This window comes from Pseudorasbora parva, chromosome 19, assembly GCF_024679245.1.
Source record: "Pseudorasbora parva isolate DD20220531a chromosome 19, ASM2467924v1, whole genome shotgun sequence".
NCBI lineage: Eukaryota > Metazoa > Chordata > Actinopteri > Cypriniformes > Gobionidae > Pseudorasbora > Pseudorasbora parva.
In genome coordinates, this window is record NC_090190.1 from 17,151,613 (window position 1) to 17,179,298 (window position 27,686).

A 27,686-nucleotide genomic window follows, 5' to 3' on the forward strand; every position below is an offset into this window, starting at 1 on the left:
CGTAGGCTACGTACAGTTTAGTTACGTTTAGTTTGATTAAATATGATATAGACGATATTTTGAAGAATACCGGTAATAGTTGAAGGAAGTAGCATGGTTATAACGACATTCTTCAAAGTAGCCTACGTAGGCCTAAATTCTTTAGTTTATTCTTTCTGTTTAGCGCAGAAGAAATTAATTCATACTAGTTTGGACTTGAGTATTTGTGAACTTGAGTATGAGTGAATGATGACACGATTGTCATTGTTAGATTAAAGACCCCTTTAATTGAGAGAGTTGTGCAAATAAATTACTATTAATGTATCTTCGAATTGAGTAGGCCTAGTGAACTCCAGGACTTTGTATGTAGTTTTGAGATCAAGGACAAACATAATTATATGTTTTTTTATTGGCCAGTGGTATGTTTGACGAAAAAACATTCTTGGCCAGAGCAGCTGTCGGGAATTGGCGCCTGAGAGACGCTTCCCTTCAGTGCTGCTCATCCAGACATTCTTTATGAAATGTCTGTAATATTAACATCGCTTTCTAAAAGCAGTGCGCTTATAGCCCATTTACGGTACTGTACTGTATGCTGTAGTCTAAGTAATCCACATTCATATGTAATGTGTTAATAAGGAGATATTACAAATCCTACTATGGATAAGGATTGGAATAGCTCATGAATAATGATAATGTCATGGTAAAGTTGCTTGGTAACCTTCCTGGAGCGTCCAGTCACGTAATGCTATTAATATTCATAAGCTTGCCGTCGTGGGAAAGTACCGCCCACTTTGTGAGGAGAAAACTAGTCCCGAGCTCCCGATCTATTCCTTTCTTGGAATGAAAAGCAATTTTCTCATTTAAAAAAAACTATTATTTCAAAGATAACATACTAAAATTATAAATACACATATTTTATAGCTAATTCCCGCCCACTTATAACGTTCGCTTTTTAGCCAGTCAGTTACCCCTATCGGACTAGCGTCACGCTACGTATTTTAATATTCATAAGCAAAGCCTTCACCATAGTAGGACTAGTAAACTCATCGGAGTCGTTGAGAGAGAGGGAGCGATGATGTCATATGAGAAAACTTAGCCCACTCCCCCTAGTGAGAGGCGCTGATTTGCCTTTCACATAATTTTCTGCAGAACTTTTGTGAAGTGACCGAGACGCAACGGTAACGCGACCTCAGTTTAAGAAAAACTGTCACACAGCCTCGGAGGACTAACTTTTCCGCATCTGGAAAGTGAAGATTGGACGTTCAATAACGGGACAGGCTTATAAATCGAGCCCATCATCCTGGACGGGCTTGAAAAGTTTCAAGCGAGCGAAATGAACCGGAGCTTTAATAATAAATCTCTGTCTTTGCAAAGCTTGAACATGAACGCAGTGGAAGTGAAAAGCAAGGTGAGTTGTATGAAATGCACGCTGGAAAACTATTACGCGAGAATAGTTTCGTTGCATAGTTACACGATGTTGTATATATTTTTAGATGGGGGGGATAGGGATGGCTAACTTTGGTTAGCCCATGTCAAATCATAGTAGTGTGATCTTAGCATAGTTTCTCGTTTACTTGCATTAAAATAACGCTTTTCTCAGCTTTTTAAAAATTGCGTTTTGTTTCATCAGCTTAACTTTTTTTTTCGGCTCCAATAAAACGAGTTAGAACATAACCGTTTTGGCGCTAGAACTGTCACATGAATGGATATGTGTTTGCGATTTTCATGATTTCAGGTCTCCAAAACGAAAACCTTTAAATGATCAAGCACAAATCCTGTTTGAGAAATCCTGTTTGTCTATCTGTGGTCTGGATGCAGCATGTGGCTTTCAGATGGGAGCATTCTCTCTGAAGTTTTTTGTGTTTGTAATTTTCACATCAGGTCAGGTCCTCATTACCAGCTGTCCGAAAATAGTATCCAAACAACACAAGGACATATTTACACATTTGACAAGAGCAAACACGAGAGCTGATTCATTGGGATGGGCTCTTTTATTTGTGTCAGTTGGACAAAGTGAAACTTCTCCTCACAGCACACATTCTTAAACCACCAGATAACATTGATATTTGATTAATCTTATGCGGGAAATGGGATTGATGTCTGTTTTTCTGTGTTTCTGTCTGTCTGTGTTTCTGTCTGTCATTCTATTGCAATAGTTCCCCTGAAGAATAGCATGATAGATTTATCATCACTCAAAGTGGAGTCATGAAGGCCCTTCATATACAGTAATTGTTTAATTTGCCTGGGGAAATATCTGACAAAGCTTCAACCAACCGTTCACAAATATAAATAACTCTTTATCTGTCACCGTTCATTCTAATGGTAGTGTGGCGTTTGCATCTGTTGCAGCCAAGCTGATGGAGACATTATCTGTCAAAGCGCTGTCATTGAGACCCACTGGAACCGGATGATTCATTAAATGTCTCTGCTTTTCCATTTCAGACGTCTGACACTTTATTCACTCTATATTCAAAGTGGAGAGTGGCTGAGAAAACTCAGTTGTCTGTTGGGCTAGCATTTGGCTAGACAAACTTTCATAATGTGGTTATGGATGCGATGGTCCTAATTGTTGGAATGTGTGGGCGACGTGCCCAGATCCAGACTACGTTACCATTGTCTGATTATTATTCGCCTCCATTATTCAGCCGTGCTCTAATTCATAACAGGGACTGAAAAGTCCTGCTACTGTTGTCAATGAAAGGAGCCACTGTTTGGGGTCTGTAAAGACAAGAGGGCCCCCGTTACGTTTCTCCTTTCTTGGAAGAGCCAGATACCTATGAATGTTGGAATGGTGTCTGTGGATCAACCCGCTTTCCCATTTAAACCTGAAAGAACCAATACTCGCTCCCAAACAAAAGTATCAATGGATGAATGTGTGAAGCTGAAACCCACAGGGCAAGAATGTTTATGGAATTGTTATCTAAGATCTTCACACTATGATGTTTTGGAACACGATGTCGTGGATCAACCAAATCTGTATCAACATCTCAAAGGACGTGTTGCTCAACAGTGATGCATGAATCACCATTGTGATGTCACTAATCTCTGTCAGTATCACACGTAGGGTTCTTTATGATGTCATCACCCAGTTCCGGCACATCACAATCAAGGAAGGGTTGTCCGGAGAGGAACTCTGTTGGTGATAAGAATGTGTGAGGGGGTTTCTGAAGTGAACCATGAGCCAATGTTCTTTTGTGAGGAGCTGTTTTTTTTTTTCTCCCTCCCACCACTTTATATCTAATGTGTCTAGGGATTTGTACATCTTCCAGAAACACCGCTCCAACTGCTCTGTCACTGCCGTTTTCCACTGACCAAGCTAGATCTCAATTGGAAATGTAGTCTTTGGAACGCTGTACTGACATTTGATAAGATTGGGTTTTGAGTACTGTTTAGTGTCACACAAGTATTTAATACAAAGAGCTGTGTATCTGGCTGTAGTGCCGTGTTTTGACTTGCCTGAACCTGTTAGGGTTTTGAGGACTGATAAAGGGTTTTTGCTGTTCTCATATTACTCAGGATTTTAATGTTGGAAATTGGGTATGTTTAGGCCTGTATTCTCTATGGTCTGAGGTCATGTTATTGTTTTTAGGCTTGAGTTTGCACATGGATAACAACAAAATTAAGTGTAGATCTTGATATTATAGGATTTCAGTGACAACCAATTTGTCTGTACACACCAGACATGACAAGGCTACATGACATGTCAAAATCAATCACATAACACAAAACTGCAAAATCACCACCAATCAGAAGAGCAAATAGCAAAATTTAAAATCTTATAAAATCTTTGTAATGGGAAGTCCATGTTGTTTCCTTAAGTTTTCAGCCTCTGAGGTATATGATCCGATCATCTTACAACGGTTCACGTGTGCTTCATGAAACATTCATATGCTGCCAATCCCATCGCACGAATGATTGTACGTTGATAAATGTAGCGGCTGAAAACAATCATCACGCCCCTAAAAATTCACGGTTTAGAAGCTTTACCCCTAGACTAGAGTATTTGACATGGAGAAACATAACCCAGCCAAGAAGAGGAAGTAATCTCATGAAAGAAATTAGTCTTACTACAAAAACACCCACTAAACTTGTAAATGCAAACAATTACATTGATTTATTAAATACAGGTAAATAAAATGAAACATTTACTAACATTATAGCCTTGGCTGTTTTCCCCTCACACCATAACAATCCTTTAAATTTGACGTTATTCAGAACAGGACAAGAAAATAACAAAAATTAGTAGCTATAAATGATATATTAAACTATAAAGTAAAAAAACAAATTAGGCTATAGTGGCATTCATTATAAACAGCATGCAAACATCAAGCCAAAATAAATTATTATTATTTTATTTAAAGCGAAACTGAAACAGCACTGGCTTTACCTCTCTCATTCGGCAAGAATCCAAATATGTTTCCATATGTAACATTTGGTTGCTAAACTATTATTTATTATTATGTAAACAATGCTCTGTACTTCACTCGTGCTACTCGTAAAACAGCATCCTTCACATGCGCAAAAAGGAGTTTGGCTGGGACCATTCAAATTGAGCAGTGCAACTTTTAATGTTTGGGTGACTGCATTTTAGTTTGATGAATGACTGAAATGTCAAGTTAGAATCACTTGAAACCGATATGTTGTGTGTGTATGCACGTGAGGAGCCTCTGCGATCACTTGGATTTAATGAAAACAAATAGTACAATGCATTAGTGTATCAGAAAGACAAGTGTAGCTTATAGCTTTTTAATTATGTGTTGCAGTATGGTGTAAAACTGAAACTAGATATATTGCATAATTAATGATACAATTGTGTAAAGTTTATTTATTTATTTTAAGGAGACATATCAAGAAAAAATCTAATTTGTATTTTATTGGGTTTTCTTGAGATCAAAATGTAGTGTTTGGTACCAGTGTTATTTCATCTTGATACTACAGCAAAAACATATTTTATTGAACACACTTCTTTATTAAATTAAATATATATATATATATACACCTTTTAATAAATTATTTTTCAATCAAGTAAATATTATGATAGGGCTGTCAATCGATTAAAATATTTAATCGCAATTAATCGCACGATTGTCATGAGTTAACTCACACATTTTTATCAGTTCTAAATGTACCTTAAATTAATGTTTCAATTTTGTAATACTCTAATCAACATGGGTATGGGCAAATATGCTTTATGCAAATATAGGTTTATTATTAATGAACCCATACTCAACAGAGCATGAAGACTAGACATGTATCAAAGGTCATAGATGTATTTCAACGAAGAGCCCTAATTTTGACAGCCGTAGTATAAAGTTTTTCACTGTTAGAAACAAAGAAATAAATGTTGTCCTTGGCCTACAAATAAAGCATTAGGGCTGTTACTTTTTATTCGATATTCGAATATGCGTTCGAACATGATGTGAAATATCCGTAATTGAACTATATATAAACTATCCGGTTTTTAAAGTGCCATGTATTGCAAATTTTTTTTTTTTTACAGTCTATATTTACGTTTATCGGTTTAAAAGTCCAATCCGAATGAAAATGCTTAATATAAACACCTCAATCGTAATAAAAATGCCCCTACTGAATGAAATTGTAATCGGTTTGAGAGGAATGAAATAAACCTTTAAATGAACCGATCAAATAAAAAAATTAACTATGTAAACGACCAGACCCGATTACTTTTCAGTGTGCGTCCTTATATGATGTGATGCACAGCACGCGTGACGCGCCTTCACCACTGAAGAGCACGCGCTGCGCTCACATTAGGCTATAATGTTGACGAGAGAGGAAATTACATTTTTCTGAGGGGTGAACGTTTTATTTTCTAAGAAGTTATGAAGATAATGTTAGAATAATGACACAGACACGGCCTGGCTCTCATCTTGACAGCGTTTTTCCCAGGCACTTTTTACTTCAACTGCGCCTTGCAGCGCCTGAAGAATTTAGATATTTGAATATATTCGAATACATTGCTTGATATTTGATATCTGTTCGAATTTAATTTTTCTAAAAAATAACAGCTCTATAAAGCATAATGCAAATGTTTCTGGCTCCCAATGGTAAACTGTTTATTTAAAATGGTTAAATTACAACAGTTTGCTAAAGTGACCTTGACTTAAATTATCAGTGACTCTCTCAGGGAAAGAACAACAACAAAACTGTCACTCTTTAAATGTTATGTGTTCTTCACACTAGAAACACCAGACTAGAATGAAATCTTTATTTATTTAGTCAGTGCAGCAGCTCTGATGTCTTGCTGATTAATGGGTTACATTTTTACACTTGCTGTAGGTGGTGAAATGGATGTTTTCGTATGTGTCTGCAATTGGGCACATGTTCACATGTAGTCAACTTGATCACACACCTGCCACCTCAGAGATCTTCTGCGTGTATTTCTGCTGCTTCACATTTATATTCCATGTGCTGTAATGACAGGCTGCCACTGGTTAATGTAGGTCTCTCGTTCTAGGGACATAATTACATAGAACAGCACAGTCCACGATGAATGCTGGGATTCTGCAGCCTCAACCGCTGTTGCGAAAGACAAAGCTAGGCCTGTGTTTTTCAGGCTGGATGGGACGACCCACGCATTGAGTCAAGACTTGCATCTGCATGACAGTCACGTGATTCATGAACTCGTCTTGACCCCTTTAGTCAAGGGGGACAGACCATTGCTTCTTCTGAATATGTAGGCAAAAATGTACTTAATGGCCATAACCTGATGTTCAGAGCTAGTAAACAAAGGTTTGTAGGTTTAAAGTGATGCTTGAACATTTTTGATCTTGGTCATGGCACTTAAAGCCAGGTAACTTAACATGCTGCATGCGATAGTGTTGATTAAAAGTTTGTGTGGAGATTTTATTTTAGTATTATTAATATACTATTTGTTTTTATTTATATTTTAGCTTTGTTATATTTTTTGTTTTATGTTTTTTAGTTATTATGTAGTTGTTATTCATTTTCATTTATTTATAAAATATTTTTAAAAATTTTGTTGTAATTTTATTTTTATTTCAGTTTGTTATTTTCAATACTATTATATTAAAGGCAACATTTACTATTTTTTCTAAATTAGTTTTATTTCAATTAACAACATTTTTGTAATAGTTTTAGTTAATGATAATAACATGTATCCCAATTTGCTTACTATCTGTCCTGATTAGTACTTTCCAAATCATAGTACATGAATTGTTAGTCAATGACATAGCAAAACACTTAAAGGAATAGTTCACCCAAAAATGAAAATTTGATGTTTATCTGCTTACGCCAGGGCATCCAAGATGTAAGTGTGTTTGTTTCTTCAGTAGATGCCCTGGGTGTAAGCAGATAAACATCACATTTTCATTTGTGGGTGAACTATCCATTTAAAAAGCAGAGCAGAGCAAAAGTAATGACGTGTCCAGTGCGCACGGATCTGAGTGTGTGTTCTGAGAACATTGGTTGGGATTGTCCACCTGCGCAACTCGGCTACAGGGACGGGGTGACATCCGTTAGGTTAGTGTGTGTTGTTGTGGAAGTTTGCTCTGCTTACTCATCACCCTGCATTGTGCTTCACTCTATTGTGTCTCAGGTCCCTGTTTGTCTCCCATTTCCTCATTGCAAACAGCAGAGCTGCAAAGACAACCGAGCAGACTGTTAGAGGCCTGGTGAAAACGCTCTCCAGTTATCTCTTTTTGTCAGTGTTTTGTGATTCCTGACATGTCTGAAGGCTAAATAGATTAATCGAAGGCCAGTAAGTAAAAATACCAGAAACAAGTCCCTTCAGTTTTAGTTAGGGGGTGTCAAAACAGCTATAAGCTGATATGTATTAGGTCTACTTTAAGTTTGAAACTGGATAGAATGAGGTTGGTGTGATTTAACCAGGGATTTTCATCTGTGGTTCCCATGGTCCTGGAAAATGTGGAAGTTTTAAGTCTTTGTTTGGCTGGAAGCTGTGCTGCCTTGAGTCACTCACACACAGAGATTGCACAGACAGAAACATTCAGGATTCAGGAGTATTTGTCAACACTGCTCTGTGACTTATTAAAAAAATAGCTTTGCTACTGAAAAGCTGCATTATATATCCCAGCAATGAGGTGGAGAAGCATATCTGTTTTTGAAGTAATTAAACTTACAGCTTCACTATTAAAGAGAAGCAATTTACATGTGCACAGTCTCTCACTATCTCACTAATTATTTCAAATGAATGCAATCTTATGCAAGGCTTTTTTCTGATTTAAAGTGGGCAGACATTCGCAAACAATTTGGCAAAACATAACATATTTACCAATTGCCGTGAGAGTGAGTTTGGTTGGTCGATACAGACCTTTTTTTTCATGTTTTCATGTAGACTACAAATGCGCACTTCAGAGGATCTAACGGCAGGATTGGCAAAAGTTTGGGATGTCCATGTAATAAAATATTTACTACATATCCAAAGACTTTTAAATTATATAAATGCATATTTGAAGAATCCAGATATATAAGAAAGTATAGCGTTTGCCTTTCAATTGCTACTAATACAAATGCGGTAATACTTTTTCATATACCCTTTCGTTCTTCTTTAGTGTTTACTTTTATGTTGACAGACCGAAAACTAATGCAGATGAAGTATGGGAGCTCCTGCTTATCTGCGATGCTGGAATTCTCAACATTGTCAAAATAAACATCTCCTGGCCAAAAAGAAAACCTTATTGATAATTCAAAAATGTCAAACATTTGCTAGTGTATCGGTCAGCCAGCAATCCTTATCCCCTAATCATAAATGACTGGGAAGTGGGATGATCCTTCAAATGTTTGGGAGCCTTATAAACAGCAGTGCAGTGATGTTTTGTGACAGCTTGCTGAATTCTGCATATTTCTTTTGCAGTATGGGGCAGAGTTCCGTAGGTTTTCAGTGGATCGACTAAAACCCGGCAAATTTGAGGAATTCTACAAACTCATCATGACAATCCACCGGATTGCAAACATGGAGGTGATGATCGGATACGCTGATGTTCATGGAGATCTCCTCCCCATCAATAACGATGAGAACTTCAGCAAGGCCGTGTCCACCGCACACCCTCTGCTGCGACTCTTTATCCAGAGACAAGGTATGAGCTTTCTCACTTCCCACCCACATCCCTTTATTCTCCATGTCCCAGTTTTTTTTCGTGCTGTTTTGTTTTCCTTCTCAAGGTGGATTTTCCTGCTTCATTTGAAGCATTGTCTGGTGACTCGTCTTGCCTGAAGAACTAGTCTACTAATCAGTCTTAAGGAAGCCTTGCGTAATTATATTAGTTTCAAGTTTTTCTGACCCCAGTTGGGAATCAGTTAGGGGTTAAAAACCGGCAGATAGTAGAGTATGGATTTAGTACATACTTGCAGAGTGATTCAGCCCACAATCTTCTGTGGTGCTGTGGTCAGGCAAAAATACAGAGTAAACAGGATCATGTGATTGTATGCTGCGTTTTGAAGCACACAGATACACCGTCCCAAGCGTGGCCCCCTGTGCAGCTATTATGTTGTCACCAGCACACTAATGTGTGTGATAGAGCTGCTGTGGTCTGGAGATAACTTTCTACAGGAAAGGCTGCTGGTTTTGATGGCAGGGAAGAGTGACATTTCTTTCCTGTGGAGAGACTCAGTCTCTTCCTGTAAATCCCAATGCACCCTTAAAGAAAAATCAGCATCCTGTAGCTGAACTGTTACAATGTGTGTTAGATACTTTGGCCAGTCCTTTCAACATTAGAGAATGTGTGTCCAATAGTAGTAACTGCTTTCCAAAATGGTTGGTACTAGTGATGGGCCAATGTAGTTGGACATTTTGCGATTAATTAGTATTGAATAGATCTGTCTGATTAGTTAAATAACAAAATTAGTATTTTTGTCAGTTGCAAAATCTGTTTAAACTTGTGAATAATGCATGGTTTCTGTTTAAAGTCAACATTGTTTGCCTTTTGCAACCCTATAATTGGACATTTCTGAGGGAAACGGGATATTAAACAAGTAAAAATGTATGGCATGGCTTTATTAATTGGGAATTGATTGATGAAAAGTGGGGGGTGCATATTAAAATGGAGCTAGACTATTTGTTTAGATTTAAGATATCATTCACTAAAAAAGTTGTAGCGGGACGTTTTTTGAGTCACTATCATGACTTCCATACCGGATCGGTTGGGTCCCGGGTTAGCAACAACCGCCCTCAGTGCCGTTGACCTACAGGGCACTGGTGGAAATTGGGCTACTTTTAGTCAAAGAAGGAGAGGAGGAAAGTGCGTTAGAGGAGGAAGGCATGTCCTTAGGCAGAGAGAGAAGAGGAAAGGTAGAACTGGTAGATATGATGCAGATGAGGAAAGTTGATATTCTGTGTGTCCAGGAGATCAGGTGGAAAGGGAGCAAGGCTAGAAGCATTGGAGCAGGGTTTAAACCGTTTTATAATGGTGTGGACGGGAAGAAAAATGGAGTTGGAGTGATCCTTAAGGAGGAGTTTGTGAAGAATGTTCTGGAGGTAAAGAGAGTGTCAGATAGGTTGATATGTCTGAAGGTGTGATGTTGAATGTTGTTAGTGCCTATGCTCCACAAGTAGGTTGTAAGCAAGATGAGAGATTCTGGAGCGAGTTGGAGGAAGTGATGCAGACTGTTCCCAGAGGTAGTGATAGGGGCAGATTTGAATGGACATGTTGGGGAAGGGAATAGTGGGGACAAGGAAGTGATGGGCAGGTTTGGTCTTCAGGAAATGAAGTTTAGGAGAGCTTTGAAGAGAATGAAGAGTGGACAGGCAGTTGGTCCAGATGACATTCCAGTGGAGGTATTAAAGTTTCTAGGAGAAATGGCAGTAGAGTTTTTAACTAGGCTGTTCAACAAGGTTTGAGAGAGTGAGAGGATGCCTGAGGAATGGAGGAGAAGTGTTTTGGTACCGATTTTTAAGAACAAGGAAGATGCGCAGAGTTGTGGAAACTACAGAGGTATTAAGCTGATGAGCCATACAATGAAGTTGTGGGAAAGAGTAGTGGAAGCAAGGCTAAGGGGAAAAGTGGACATTTGTGAGCAGCAGTATGGTTTCATGCCAAGAAAAAGCACTACAGATGCATTATTTGCTTTGAGAATGTTAATGGAGAAATACAGAGAGGGTCAGAAAGAGCTGCATTGTATTTTTGTAGATTTATAGAAAGCATGACAGAGTGCTAAAAGAGGTCTGGAGAGGCAGAGAAGTATGTTACAGTGGTGCAGGATATGTTTGAGAGCAGTAGGACAGTGGTAAGGTGTGCCGTAGGTGAGACAGCGGTCTTCACGGTGAAGGTGGAACTGCATCAAGGATCGGCTCTGAGCCACTTTTTGTTTGCGGTGGTGATGGACACGCTGACAGATGAGGTCAGACAGAAATCTCCATGGACTATGATGTTTGCGGATTACATTGTGATCTGTAGTGAGAGTAGGGAGCAGATGGAGGAAAGTCTAGAGAGGTGGAGGTTTGCTCTGGAGAGAAGAGGAGTGAAGGTTAGTCGCAGCAAGACAGAATACGTGTGTGAAATGAGAGGGAACCAAGTGGAACAGTGAGGTTAGAGGGAGGAGAGGTAAAGAAGGTGCAGGATTTTAAGTACTTAGGGTCAACAGACCAGAGCAATGGGGAGTGTGGAAAAGAGATGAAGAAGCGTGTGCAGGCAGGTTGGAATGGGTGGAGAAAAGTGTCAGGTCTGTTGTGTGATAAAAGTGTACCAGCAAGAATGAAAGGAAAGGTGTACTGGACAGTAGTGAGACCAGCGACGTTGTATGCTTTGGAGACCGTTGCACTGACGAAAAGAAGAGGGGAAGAGCTAGAGGTAGCTGAGCCGAAGATGTTGAGGTTCTCTTTGGGAGTGACAAGGATGAATAGGATCAGGAATGAGTGCATCAGAGGGACAGTACATGTGAGATGTTTTGGAGACAAAGTTAGGGCCAGGTTGAGATGGTTTGGACATGTTCAGAGGAGGGAGAGTGTATATATCGGTAAAAGGATGCTAAGGTTAGAGCTGCCAGGCAGGAGCCCAAAGAGGAGGTTTATGGATGTTTATGGATAATTGTTTTAAATTCCACTCAACTACAAAAATTCATCAAATAAATTCAGGCTTGGTGAGCTAGACTTCTTTCAAAAACATTTCATAATCTTACTCACCCTAAACTTTTAAAGGGTAGCGTGTGTGTAGTTATTAGACAGATAACAGCTATAGCTCCATGTTTACAATTTATTTATATATATATATATATATATATATATATATATATATATATATATATATAAATTGTAAACATGGAGCTATAGCTGTTATCTATCTATCTATCTATCTATCTATCTATCTATCTATCTATCTATCTATCTATCTATCTATCTATCTATCTATCTATCTATCTATCTATCTATCTATCTATCTATCTATCTATCTATCTATCTATCTATCTATCTATCTGTAAACTGGGCTTAGCTGTTCATTAGAGGGTTCAGATTGCTCTGTTCTTAAATAAACTGCAGCCTATAGAAAGCAGGTCACAGTCTGCTGGTATGGCGGGCATTTCACACACACAAAAGAGCCACGTGAAAAGAGACAAAAAGAGAGCGAGAGAGGGGCACCTTAGCAGGCTGGGCTGTGCTTATCTTTCCACATCCACAGATAGGACGCTTCTCTTACCGTGCTTTAAAAGTATGAATGCTGCTCTGCAATTATTTGCATACTTCCCATCTCAGTAGTTACTCAACCATAGTCCAGTATTGCCTTTAAGCAAGACGCAATGCATAGTCACACTCCAAGAACAAGCTGTTTTTATTGTTTGACATATTTTGCTAAAGCAGGCATTCTGGTTCCTCACACTTAGTGTGTTGAGATATAGTGATCAGATTTGGCAGCAAAACAAACAAACAAAAAAAGTTGACATTTCTATATTGTATTATAAAGTATTATTAATATTAACGGCAGAATACTTTTTTTTGACACCTTAACAGTGGTTAAAAGGATAGGAGGATTTACCATTTAGCTTTTCTAGATTTGGTAAAAAACCTGAAATGTGGTCAAAACCGTTCATGCATGTAAAGTTTTACTCCTCTTGACGGCTTGGCTTCCAGTCGTGGATTACGTAAGACGCGTTTTCTTGCGCCAACACAAGCTTTTAAGTGGTCAGCAGGATTTGTACTATTATGCTAATTAGTTTCTTTGCTCATAGCTGTGAGTGCCATTCAGCGCTCATAGTGACCATTGTCAATGCTGAACAATGAGGTGCTTTCTCACGGTTTGGCTATCTCTTAACCTGAGCGTGAGTAAGCCTGTAACAGGCAACGCTCACTGGGCGGTACTGGAGAGTCCGAGCATTCCCGTCAATCATGAGTTCCTGACACAGATAGACTGTGAGTCAGTGTGACTTATTCCAAAGCAGAGATATTCAGCTTCAGGAGCCAGAAAAGCCACATTCAGACCACAGATGGATAGGACTGCAGTTTTATGCATGGAAGCACTTTCTTTAAAAAAACAAATCAAGACATTTAGTGTCTGGTTTATTCTTGATGCATTCCACAGCAGTGCTTGTGCCCAAAAATATATCGGAAATCTGACCTCCATATCCACTTTTTAGATGTTTGTCGGCATGGTTGATAAAAATTAAAAGGGCACTGCTTAATTTTCATGCAGCATTTGGGGGCTTATTATAATAAATATATGATAGACATTTGGGAAGAGTATTACATTTAAAGGGATAGTTCACCCAAAAAGGACAATTCTTCTCTCATTTACTCACCCTCATGCCGTTCCAAACCCTTAAGACCTTCGTTAATCTTCAAAACACAAATGAAGATAATGACTTGGATTTAACCGCTCGATTCAAGTCTTTGTGAACTTTTTGAAGCATCAAAGTGGTGGTGTAATGGACTTTAAATGGGGGGACAGAAACGTCTCAGGTTTCATTTAAAATATCATCATTTGTGTTTCCAAGGATGAATGAAAGTCTTATGGGTTTGGAACGACATGAGGGTGAGTAAATGACACGATTTTCATTTTTGGCTGAAGTAACCCATAAATAATTCTGTTTCCAGTTTCTTTAGACAATTCTGGATATTTAAATATTCTGTTAATTTATCTTTTAGTACTTCTTGGTTGGGGGAGAAATGAATTGCCAGATGATGAGAATTTCATTATTAATACATTTAAATCAGTTATTTAAAAAGCGTACTTAAATCTTTCATGGATAACAAACACATTCCAAAGGAAGTGTCACATTCCATTGATTTTGATTAAAAATACGACAAAAATACGACAAAAAGGTAGTAACATTTATTTACTTAATACTAATTTTACCTAATACTACTGACAGAACCAAATGTTTATTTAATTACATATTGTCATATTAATAACAGGTTTAAGTCTCTCAAACCTTCAGAACAACATTATACAGTTAGTTTTAAGCTGTATATAACCAGATAACTGTTTGATTTCACTAAAAATTGGATATTTTTTCTCCCAATACCAATTTTAACAAACTATTGGCCGATACAAAGATTTGTCACTTGATAGCTTATTTTAACTTTTGTCATTTGAATAGATTTCGGTTTTGATCAAATTTGCAGTTAGCAAAGTTCAAAAACACATCTACTACTGTAGGTCTACTAGCTATCATTTTCAGTGAGCATGGATTAAATCCATTTAACATTCAACTGGCCTAAATTATAAGAGTGGCACTAAGATAAAAACAAAATACAAATGGGACATCAGAACCTTCATAGGTTATTTTTGCTTTCAAATATTTCTTATTAACTACATTGGTTTACCCAGACAAATGTTGAATTATGCAACAGATATTATAAAGCTCCGTTCCTTCACACATTTAATGAATAAACTATTGTTTGTTATATCAGCCCTTTTTATGCTATAGCCAATATGCCGATAGTTTTAAATTGATGAAAAATCATTGGCGGTCGACACATCAGTGCATTCCTAATTACGAGTCATTCATTTGGATTATATCAGTTGATTTTAATTTGTTTTTGATTGACTAAAAAGGAGTCTTTTATTATTTAGAATCAAACTTCACTGGTTGTGCATGTTGCAGTGTAAAACATATAAAAATTGTACTGTTCTTAACTATTTTCTTTCATATTGCAAAATAAAGGTTGATGGGGCGCTGGAAGTGCCTTAACACACATGGACAAAACAGTTTCTTTAAATGCCCCCCTGGAGCCAACAAAGCTCTGAGCACACAAAACTTTATATTTCTCTTTTCTTTTTCCACTCCCTTTAACTCACTCAGAGAGGTCACCAGTGGAGACTTCCTTTATTTAAATGCACTATAAAAATGAGGGGAAAAAAAAAACAGCCTAGGCAGTCTGGGTTAATTTCCTTTCTTGAGTTCAGCCAGACATAGACTTGATCTCATATAGTAGACACTGACTCAGGGCTTTCTAATGCTCAGTTAAGAGCCAGAGGCAGATCTCACCCCTGCAGAGACAGACACTGGGGACTTCCATACTAGAGCGTTGTGGGAAAGACCCACCTGATGTGGACCTGTCCTGGCCTGTGGTTGGCCAGAGGCACAAGATTTCTGGGTAATGACTAATCTAGGGTCAGAGGAAATGAATGAATGAAATGGAACGGATTCTTGCACATGTTCAATGTTGGGGAACAACGAGCTAAAAGTAGCAATGCTGCTAATCTAACTACATTTTTCAGTTTACATTTTACAATTCTACATTTTTCTAACTTACAGTTTTCAAAATGGCTTAAGATTTTTCCTTTACTCTTTTTTTTTTCCCTTTACTCTTTATATTTTATAAACATCCAATCAGTCAAGCTGATTATGTATGTGACACTGAAGTTGTGGCTTTTGAAAATGCTTTTACATCACAGGAATAAATTACATTTCAATATTCATATATAAAAATAAAAAATACATTATAAAATTAGAGCTGCACGATTCTGGATAAATTGAGAATCATGATTTTATTTAAAAAAAATCAAAAAGAGATCACGATTCTGAACAAACTAAACAAAATAACATGCCATTTACTAGAGGATCTGGCAAAATGTTAAAGGTAGGGTAAGCGATATTTCTAAGTTGGTGAACATTTGTTTATATTTAAAATCAACCCAAACAAACACACCCCTTTCTTCATTGCTCCGCCTCCAAAGCTCATTCTCCAATACTAACTGCCCTGCTCTGTGTCGGTCTCGAACCCTGATCGCTGGCATGCAAGACACTAGTGTTGTCACGATACCAAAATTATCACTTTGATACACTAGCAGACTAAAATACCTTGATATCGATACTAAATCGATACCACGGTCAAAAAAACCCCAGTAAAAGAAATATAGAATAATATGACATCAGAACTTATTATTCATTGTTTTTTTTTTTTTACTAAAAATTACCTTTAAATTATTATTATTTTTTTAATTAAGGTTTTTGACAATAATGTCCACATGCTAGTGTGAACATCCTTACAGAGATCACATTATCAATCATGTCAGGGCTCGACATTAACGCTTGTCCGGGACAAGTGGATTTTTTGAAGGGACAAGTGAAAAAGAATTTTACTTGCCCGACAGAAATACAAAAAATAACTAGCAAATCACCAAAATGACGAATGATTGTGCATTAATTTAGTGTAAGTGGCGATCGATATTGGTGGAGAAAAATATATATGATGAACTGACGATAACAAGGTCGCGCTGTTGACGCTCGTGCAGCCTCCGGAGGAGAAATTACAACACTAGACCGTTTAAGCTGTTTCCTGAATACCATCACGACTGAAAATGACACTGCTTTCATATGACAGTTTCATAAACAACTAATTAACATTCACTTACATTTACATTCACTTAAAATCACTTACATTTTAGATGCAATATTGAGTGCTTTTGTTCGATTTCAGCAGCGAAAATCGTTAGCAGAACCGTAACGCATCTCACAACAACAAGTGTGTTACTGAACAATTCAGTTTTCGAATGAATCGTTTGAATGAACGACTCAATGGCTGACTCATTAAGACGGCCACCTGCTGCCACCTACTGGAGGTTTAGTTTTATGTTTAAACATACTTTCCAACATTTCTGTGTCTATTCAAAACTACAAATCTCAAAACATTATTTAATGCAGTTGTAATTTTTCAGTGTAAATTATTTAATTTTATTTATATAACAGCCCTTATAGTGTCTTAATTTAATTTAATGTATTGATCAAATTTAACAATATAATATTAAACCTGAAGCATAGCCTATATTTAATAAGAATTTATAAAAGGTAAAAATATCACAAATTTGAAATGACTAAATAAATAAAAAAATTCACAAATATGCAGATTTAAATACGTCAAAGCGGATTGAACACTGGTGAGAATATTGCTTCAGAATAAATTATAGTTACAACGCACACACACACACACACACACACAAACACGCAAAATTAAAAAAATATCAAACTTTTTTCCGGACACGCAAATTTTTTACTCGGACAAGTGAATGAACGATTTACTTGTCCGAAGGACAAGCACATGAACATGCTTAATGTCAAGCCCTGATGTTATCATTCACTAACCTTTCACTTCTGAACAGTATTTCATGATAAAAGTAATTTAAATATTTTTTAAAATGTAATTTATAATTATATAATATATGAAATACATTTTTAATTGTATCTTTGTTTTTAAAAATAAGTAAAAAATGCAAATTACAAACAATATAATAAAAACAGTGCTTTATTTTTCAGCTATTATAGGTTTATTTTACAGTAGCAAGTCAAAAAATAAATTAAATAATCAAATATAAAACTGCTTATTCTTCACACTATAATTTAACTATACAATAATTCTTAATAAATATATTTTAGTTATTTAGCCAAGCATGTGGTGTTTTTGTTTTTTTTGTTTTTCATTGTTGTTTGCTTGTGTTTACCTGAATACTCGCCAGACCGAGCATTTTTACCTATTTTTGACCATTCAAACCCAAACAATAATCTGCAAAAGAACTGAATCGTGATCGCATGTTGTCTGAAAGGCGTGTGCGTGCTTCAGGTCAGAGTCCGGCAGCGCTTTTTCTCATGAGCGCATTTTTCTGTTGCTTTCTTTGTCATGACGTATATATTTAACTCATTTACTTCCAATGTTTAGTGAGAGGTGGAAGCAGATGTCCTGACACCTGCTGTCATACATCAACGCAAATTAAAAAATACACCTCATATTAGCGCCATCGTCTTTAAAGTACTGGTACTAATAAAATTTCATATCGTACTGTTTGTAATACCATCGCAATACGTTTCTAGTACCAATATATCGTGCAACACTACAAGACACACCAGCAAGGATGCTAAACCGTAAACACTGCATCCTCTAACAGTCATCGGCCTGCACAACTCTTGTTAGCTGACGTCCATTACACGCAATGCAAGAGTGGATGTCTATTTATTAGGGATGCACCGAAATGAAATTCTTGGCCGAAGCCGAAACCGAATAATAATGAAATGCTTGGCCGAAGACCGAAGGCCGAATACCGAACGCGGTGTTTCGCATTTTTTCCATTTATTTGGCAATTTTTTTTTACCATTACAATAATTAAATAGTAAAAATTTGCTTTTTACTATTTTGTGTTGCTTTTCAGAGAAATAAATCAAATAACAAAAATACAATTTCAAAATATTTATTTAACACTGAATTTTTTTTAACATTCCAGCAGATATTATACAAACTAAGCACAACATAACTTAAAATAAATAATTAGTAAAATAAAAAAATATATTTTTATTTGGCCATCTTAGAAGCCCCCCTTCTTGAATAGCTTATGTTAGGCCTATAACTGACTGCTGAAAGAATGTAACTCTGTATGTCTACAACAACTAATGTGCATTGAATAGTGCAAAAAATGTGGATGAACCCACAACAAATAAATAACTGTCTTAGACATAAGCCTACTTAGCCTACTTCTTCAGGAAAAGTGGCAGGTTCTTCTTTATGAAAAGTAGCTTCTCTGCTTTCTCACATGAAAGTCGGTTCCTCTTCTCATCGATGACATGAGCACTAAATTTCAGCACTAAACAGTGCTTCCACACTGCTGACATGTTTGCTGCATAAAGCACGCAGCTCTCACTCTACGTGGGTTACTTTTTGATCGCGTCATTAAAAACGTCATTGTTCGGCCAAAATTATTCGGCCTTTTTACTTATTCGGCCGAATGCCGAAAGTGCTTTTTTTGGCTATTTTCGGCCGAATAATTTCGGTTGCCGAATATTCGGTGCATCCCTACTATTTATCGTAACAGAAGCGCAACAAAATAGTGCTTCACGAAAAATAAAGGGATGATGATGATTAACATACAGTGCACAAGAATAAATACAAGCAAGAGTTTGTTGTTAGGTGCTAACAGAACAGCAGCTCCAGACAAACAATGACACTCAACTAGTGTTACTCCCGTATGTAGCGGAAACACCACCAGGCCTTCAAGCTTAGCTCTCTCTCCAGCACTGGAAAGCTTTTCTAATATTAATGCGGGTCTCAACACTCTTTCCTGATCATTTTCCATAGTGTTTTTCTTTTTTGTAATGTCTCTCAGGCATCTCGCTTTTTTAACGTCCTTCAAATCTCCCTCTTGCTCGTTCTCTCTCCTCCACCGTAATACGCCCCTAATGCTGATTGGTTACATGTTTGTTGTTGTGTCCGGTTGTCAATCTGACCAATTTTTTTAACAGCGTTTTTCAAATGTCGCTTAACCCACCTTTAACTTCTGCAATCTAAATTTATTGTATCTGTTGAATGAAGGATTCAATGACTCACTCATAAATACTTCACTTGTTCCCTTACTGGATGAATCAGCGTTTTTGAACTAATCTCTTGAATGAATGATTCAATGATTAAAAATAAATAAATTGTGGAGTAAGAATCGAATTGATGCAATCATTATTTTAAGTGCCAAGTAACGCGCAGAAGGCGATTAGCTCTATTTTGAACATGGACATCAGTGTTTATATCCTATAATCTATAACTAAAATCTTTTATCCCAGTACTTCTCTGATAATTAAAATATTTGTAACACTAATATAATGATATTGTGTGGTTGGAAAGACTGTTTGTGAAGCTGTTTCATACCCATATTTGACAGCTGCTCTCTCTGGATCAGCAGCAGCACCAAGGCAAATTTGAATGTCCCTGTGGGATTTTTGCCAAAGGTTTAATAGACACAGGAGAATCGCTATCATTTAGATAATAAGATCGCATGGATGTTAGAATCAAGAACGCAATCTTTTACCGATTAATGCATCTAGTTAGAAATGAATGCATCTAGTGCAGCTCTATTTCACAATGCTAGTAAGAATATTTTACAAAGTTACTTTTTTTGATGTATTTTTATACAAATAAACAATATACACATTTTTACATCAAATAAATGCAAACAAATCTTACTGACCCCAAACTTTTGAACCTTAGATAGTGTGCTATACTCCTTAGAGAGTGTAAATATAGGTTTTACGTATAGACAAAATATTGACCCTTTAAATAGCTTCCATGAAATAAGAAATGTTTCTCAGTTACTTGAAGTGCATTTTTTTTCTATCTCTTTTCTCTCCTCGGAAGTGTATACGATTGGAGGATTGTTTTGAATTTGCATCTAATAACAATTACAGAAGGGAAATGAGCAAGATTCATGGGTCTGGGAACATGACCCAGAAGTTTTGTTTTCCTTTTGTAATTCACTCCATCATGTCTTTGTTTGTGACATCATAATAAACTGGAGCAAAACTCTGCTGTCCTGTTTTGAAGTTTCACATGGTTCATCTTTGTCATGCAGCATCTGTTGCCTAAAAAGGAACATTTGAATCAGAAGTGCTTTTTTTCTTCTTCTTTTTTTCATTACAGTGAAAGTTACATGTGTTCTTTTATTTTTCTCCCCCAAGCCCAAATTAGAAATGAGGTTGATTGAGAACACATGTCCTGTCGGAAGTCCTCATAGCTTGCTAGAGGACTGGCTTCAACTTTATGGTTGATGTAAAATAAGACATATAGATGCGTGTATGTATACATGCATGAATGCAATTTACTCTGTTGTTCTTTATCCTTCATTAGCAGTATATTTTTATTTAAATGATTTCTGCTGGTCAATAAATAACCATAGCTGAGCAATCATTTAAAAAGATCTGGTTAAACCAATGTTAAAGTTTAAACACAAGCTAGGTTCAGTGGCATGCTGTTGAATAATTTGACAGTAATTTCAACTTCAATCCTTGAGTTTGTAAAAACAAACAAAATGTGTGTTGTTGAACTGTCTAAATCTGTTCTGGGCGGATGAGCTTTTGGTTGTGGGTCACAGACGTTATTCCTGTGGGTGGATGTTTCTCTATGTAAACAACTTTTTTTCTGGTATCTTGGTGCACTGTAAACCCAAATAAGTTGGGCTAACTCAAATTTGAGGTAAGCAGTTACATGAGTTAAGATTTTACCAATTATTAGCAAGCTGTTTTGAGTTTGTAGTGCTCATGTTAGCAGTTAGCTAACTCTGAGTTAGCAATACATTTTGAGAACAATTTACATCAAATATTGTTTTTTTTTTTTTTTTGAGTTTTTGCAAATCAAATGAGTTAAAAGTTGTCAATAAGATTTTTTTTTTTTAAGTTAAAGGGTGGTTCTGTTTTTTTCTAGGCTTGATTGTGTTTGTGGGGTACAGTTAAACATGTCTTAATACTTATTTTTTTTAAACACCATTTTTTTCTTATATTTTACCTTTATTCCACTCCGCTGTCTCCACTGTCCTTTGAATGGCTCGTTTGCTTCCTGCTTCTATGAAGCCCATCCCTCCGAAAAACGCAATGGTCTTAGATTGGTTAGATGGCCAAATGTAGTTTCATGTATTTTTATTGGCTGAAGTGCCAAGCACAGGTTGTCTGGAAACGCCACAGCCCTTACCGTTACGGGCAGAAGTCTCATCTGCGGTGACTAGCAAGGGTTTATGATGTCACCAACCCAGGAAGAAGCTCGTTGTAGTCCAAACCGGCCGTTTTTGTAGGCAATAAACTGCCGTAACTTTAAAAGACAATATCTCCGTTTGCATTGAACTTTCAGCGCTGTAACTTTGCAGATACTGTTTATGCTCAAGCAGCAACATTACACACTAACTAAAGATATAAAAGTAAAATCGCATGCAACCACCCCTTTAAGAAATATTTTGCTAGCTATAACAAAAAAATTCAGAAAATGCCAACTTGTTAATTTTCTAGCATGTTAACAATAGTATGGTATAGCACTTACTGAATGAGCACAGCAACCTAAAATATGTTACCTTAAAAGCTATTTTGGGGGGATTTAAATTACTGAAATCTGGCAACTGCAAGAATGAGTGCTCCTCGTACGCCTCCAAACTTTGAATTCAACATGAATAGTCACTAGTGATCTAGCATAAAGGATTTTTATGTCAGGATAGTATGAAATAATGTCTTGAAATGCTTGTGAAGAAACTTTGTGTGCTTTAGTATGTAGCGTCTTCTTTAAAAACACAGCACTAATCTGAAGTTAAACCTGCCTTCTTGTAGGTTTAAATTAAGCCTCAATTTAATCCTGGACTAGTATTCCTCCAGGAAATCAGCTTATTAAACTCAGGGCTAGACCACATCTAGGGCTATTTAAAACCAGGACAGAAAAAGCAAAGTTCTGTTAATCTGGTTTAAAAGGCCATTTTAGTAGAGGATCCGGGAAAATGCCCAAGAGACATGCAGCGAATGTAGTCTTTCGTATTTAAATAAAAGTCCAGTCAAATACTAGTCCATTTCACTATTTGATCAAATGTACTGCCCTACTTTGGATTTATTAATCCAAATTTAGCTAAATTCTGTGACATTTCGTGTTATACAGTAAACTTTATTTCTATGACTGGGTTCTGCAATTACTGCGTTGCAGAAATCATAGGGCCCTGTGATAGATAACAGTCTGTATGAATGAGGTTATTCAAGTTCATAGTGACCTATTGTAGCTACATCAGGGCTGAGACTAAATACAGGACAGACAGAACATCAACAAACATGAAGTTTTCTTATCTGTGGCTTGTTGCTGCTGTTTTTAGAGATACATAGGCTAAACTAAACTGAAAACCCCCCTTCAATGAGAAAAGATAAAAGTTATGATTTAGGTAGTGTAGATAGGGGTGTAGGAAATGTGGGCAAAGGTCTTTTAAACAGGGTATTGTGTCCAACATATACGTGTTTAGACTAATGTGCTTCACTAGTGCCAACACAATATCACTGACTCGGGTTACTGGGGAAACCATTTACCTTCTACATTTAGTTTTTAAATTTGTCTACTTTGGCCTTAAAGGTGCCATAGAATGAGATGAAACAACATTTTAAATTGTTTTCTGATATCTACATAAAGGGTATGTGGCTTATTTAAGGGCAAATTGTCCAGAAACGGTTTTACTGGTCCATTTACAACCCTAGAATATGTAATGCTCTGTTTTTGCCTTATTTGGAAGGGTCATGAATAATAATGTTGAGCTCTACTCTGTTTGGCTGATTTCAGTAGCTCACACAAGTGCAGTTATTTAGTTAACACAATCGCAAAAGGTACAAGCGGCTCGTGAGTCCTGACAGAACAAAGACCGACTGAATGACACTTTAAGCAGAAAATCTCACATGGAGATTGCTGAAATGCTGCTTACTTTTTTATTGGTGTTTTCAGATCATCCGCACGCATGAGAGAGAGCTCGCGTGCACATAGTTGCCAGATTGCACATTTAAGTAAAACATGCAGAAAAGCTATGTTTGGGGGTTTTAAATGACTGAAATCTGGCAACCACAAGCATGAACGCTCCTCTTACACCCCCCAAACTTTGAATTCAATTGGCGCTGAATCCTGAATATAGATGAGCATCAACCATACCTGTTGACAGTTCAGTTCTGTGGGAAGGCTATTAACCAATTCAACACTGCGCCCCACCCGTAGGTCCAATATTGCAATCATCATAATCATTCAAAATATGCTGGAGAGCTGGTGTGGTAAAAGTGCTCAAATTCCCCGCACAGCCTGGAACATAACATTTAAATCCATGATCTGCTGTTTTCACATCTTCACGTATTGTACGTCTTCACGTATACATACGTTTTCACGTATTGTCCTCATCTTCACAATATCTGCAGAACTTTGTTGATTTGGTGCATGTCCAGGTTAATACTACCTGGCCTTGAACATGAGCTGGTTATATGAAAATTTGGGGAGGCAAAAGTATTTATGATCCTGACTGTCACAGTGTGTATTATGTTGGGATTCGCCCATTTTTCAGTGGTCTTTTTCAAGCACAAAATGTACATATGAAACAGTGGTGTTTGAAGCTCTTGGTATGGTACAGAATTCTTATTATTTAACTATTAAGGTAAATACAGTTTTCCATTCTAGGGCACCTTTAAGATATTTTTTCAAAAATTGCTTGCAATTTGGCATAAAACACCAATTGTTATTTCATATAGACTATAGTTTGACATTTGCATTTCTGTTAATAGAGTTAAGTCACTTTGACTTGTAAAAATCTAAAACAATGAGCTATTGTGGTATTCTTTCATGCTTAAAAAATGAACAGCATTTTGACAGCATGGCATTTGGCCATGCTTGTTAAAGAAGGTAGTAAAAACGTCTTTCTTTGTATGCATTTTTAAATGTTCCTTTTAATCTATACTGGAACTGGATCTTCAAAGTCTGCCTGCTAAAACTGCAGGAAATTGCTTTTTAAGGCATTCTTTGGCATTGCTAGTTTTGTGCACTTTTACTAGCTAATTTTAGAAGAGTAGCACTGTATTTTCTTCCACAGAGGAAGACGAGAGGGTGAAGTTTGAAAACAGTGCGTGAGGGACTACTCAGACCATGAATAGTACAGAGGTGTCAGGGAATTGAACTGGTTGAAGCTGGAGCAGCGTTTGAAATGGAGTTTCTTTGGAATATTAGTCATGGACTATGTTTATGATTGGTCTTTATTTTGATAGTCATAGCATGGGCTCTATTTATGATTGGTCTTCTTTTTGATAGTCATGGACTATGTTTATGATTGGTCTTCATTTTGATGATCTGGTATCAATTCATAAATCCAAACTGACATTTTAGTCTAGTTTTCTGTTAAACTAGTGTTATGTGAACAAAGGAGCATGACTCCCATCCAACAGTTGCATAAAGCTTTAAGTGTGTCCTGTGTTCGTCTGGACAACTTAGTTCGAATAAACGAGCAGACACTGATTAGCTACTTGCTATAAGTTTATTTATATACGGAAATTCAATCACAAATGCATCAACAGTCTGACAGTCATAGACAGGACTCAGGCCACAGCCTGTATGGAAAAATAAATAGTTAACGTAATGTTTGAAAACAGCAGGTTGTCAACTTAATCGATATGAAGTGCCACTATGCAATCATCACAGCTTTCAGTTTGTCTACTGCATCAGATGTCGACGCTGTCCTCTCCAGCAGCTGGAATTTGTTTACGGATGCCATAGCAACTCTCAACGGCCAAAAGGACTTATACGGTTTCATAAAAGCTATTTATTTTTTGTAAAGTGTAATAATCATCTCAGAACAAATAAATTCTAATATCAGGCGCAGTTGAAGTAGTTGATTGTTTGCTTACATTTGTAGGTTTAGGGACAGTGTCATTATCCCAACATTATCTTCAGAACTTCTTACGAAATAAAAAGTTTATCCCTCAGAAAAATGTACTTTCCTCTCTTGTCAATTTATAGCCTGGTTTGTATGAGCACAGCGCGTGCTCTTCAGTGGTGAAGACGCTCGCTGTGTACGTCATATAAGGACGCACACTCACACACAATGAAAAATCCGGTCAGGTCGTGTTCATGGTGAAGCATGTTGGTGTATTTACGTGCCAATTTTGCTAAGAGCTGATAGTGCGTTTCATTGTCTTGCCACCATGCTAGTAGCCTGGATGCCAACCGAATTTAGCCCCGCCCACAACTTTTTTAGGTCGGGCAGTTCGGTCTGGCCTTGCTCCATAGAGGAGTAATTATCTCCGAACAGAAACTGTTCAGACCAATGAAATCATCAAGGGCGGGCTTTAGACGATGATGGACAGATGATAAACAGTAACGTAATCATGCACGTCATCAGAGGAGCTTGGATTATATTTGTTCAAATCTTAAACGGAGAACTTGTTTGTATATGCATTCACCATCACAATTTCTCTCAGAAATGATGATCATGTTGGGTAAGTACTCTGTGTATCATAAATTTTATTTATTTTTTTTACAACACCGGCAAAGATCGTTTATTCCAGCGCGTGTGCAGACAGGGCTGCCAAGTTTTTACAACAAAACCCGCCAACTTCTAGCCCTAAACAATAGCTTCTCGGGGGGGTTCTCCGAAAAAAAAAAAGGTTTTTGAGGGGTAAAATGTGTTATTTTGGCAAGGTTGCCTGCTAAAATTCGCACTCATGGGTCTATATATCACATAATAGTCGCTTCCACCCGTGGACATAGAAAACAACCCACAGGGAAAAAAAGGCGGACTTGGCAACACAGTGCAGTTGAGCTCTTTTGACGTCACTTCGTTGATCTGATTGATTGTAGGTCTATCCAATTGATGTCTTTCTTTGGTTTGGTTGAAACATGCCCCAAAATCACAGCCCAATGGAGTAGTCAAGCTGCCATGCTAGTGGATTAGCCATAGATTCAATTGGTTGTTCGTGGAGATAGCGGGTTAAAGGGGCAGAGATTTCAGACCTCCATTTATTAAGGAGATCCCCAAGATTTCTCTTCTTGGTATGGGGTGGTGCACAGACCTCTCCCAAATCATCTCCAGCAGTAGCAGCCTTCAAAGCACCACTAACAATTTCCCCCCCGGAGTGCATCTTTTTTTTTTTTTTTTTTGTAAAAAATATTTTAATAACACGGTTTTGGTGGTTATAGAGTTCTAATAATGGTGTTTAACTATAACCGTCGGTCTCACGGTTATATACTAACCGTCACACACACCCCTATTTTTTAACTAAATCTGTCTGTCATGAATGCAAATTTTATCAGCCACTGTTTATATGTCAAAAGAATGAAATCATTACAAAATCGTTATTAAATATTGCATTATGTGAAACTTAATTTTCACATTATATTTTAATTTCTTGAGTGTTGATTTATTAAAATTGATTTATTTACGTATGTCTATACCATCTAAATGTAAAAATGGGGGAAATTAGCATGAACAAATATCTAATTCTGGCAGATAAATTGCATCTGATTAATGAGTACAGAGATTTGATTTGGTTTCACAAATCTGTAACAAATGGCAATATCTGGCGACCCACTATTAACAAATATCGGTAGCGTTTGTATTTTCATTATTGTGCACAGGTGTCCCGGATCTCCACCACAGTGTTAGTTTTAATGTCTTTACGCTTGTGCTCTTTAAGTGAGTAAGTCCTCCTGATGTTTCATAAGTGAATCACTTAAATAGCGGTGCTGCTTTCTACAGCGTAAATCCTTCTAGAAGGTTCTGTTGTGTTTTCTTCTGTTTCCCTGTCTGCAACAGCAGCAGCCAACCGCAGGGAACCGTTTGCACATCTGGCTGGTCGAGGCAGCAGAGCCCAGGGGCTTCTGGGAAATCTGTAATGGGAGAATGCCTGGCCGTCCACACATGCAGCTTACCCACAGCTGTTTGTTCTCACCATGTGCCGCCACCACGAGCAGGCCTGAAAAATCACTGAACTCGGAACTCGGGAGCAGAAATTAATCTCCCCTCGCTGTGAGATTATTACATCCATGATTGTTT

At 37.2% G+C, this 27,686-nt stretch overlaps 1 protein-coding gene across 1 annotated transcript in view; it reads left to right on the plus strand.

Annotated features, from left to right (window-relative positions):
- The first annotated feature begins 1,102 nt into the window (after positions 1–1,102).
- pard6gb (par-6 family cell polarity regulator gamma b) overlaps positions 1,103–27,686 on the plus strand; it is a 52,426-nt gene continuing 25,842 nt past the window's right edge. Inside the window, exons 1-2 of the mRNA XM_067426120.1 lie at positions 1,103–1,387; positions 8,834–9,056. Coding sequence (XP_067282221.1) covers positions 1,313–1,387; positions 8,834–9,056 — 298 coding nt within the window. The 5' untranslated portion in view covers positions 1,103–1,312. The remainder of the gene's footprint in view (positions 1,388–8,833; positions 9,057–27,686) is intronic.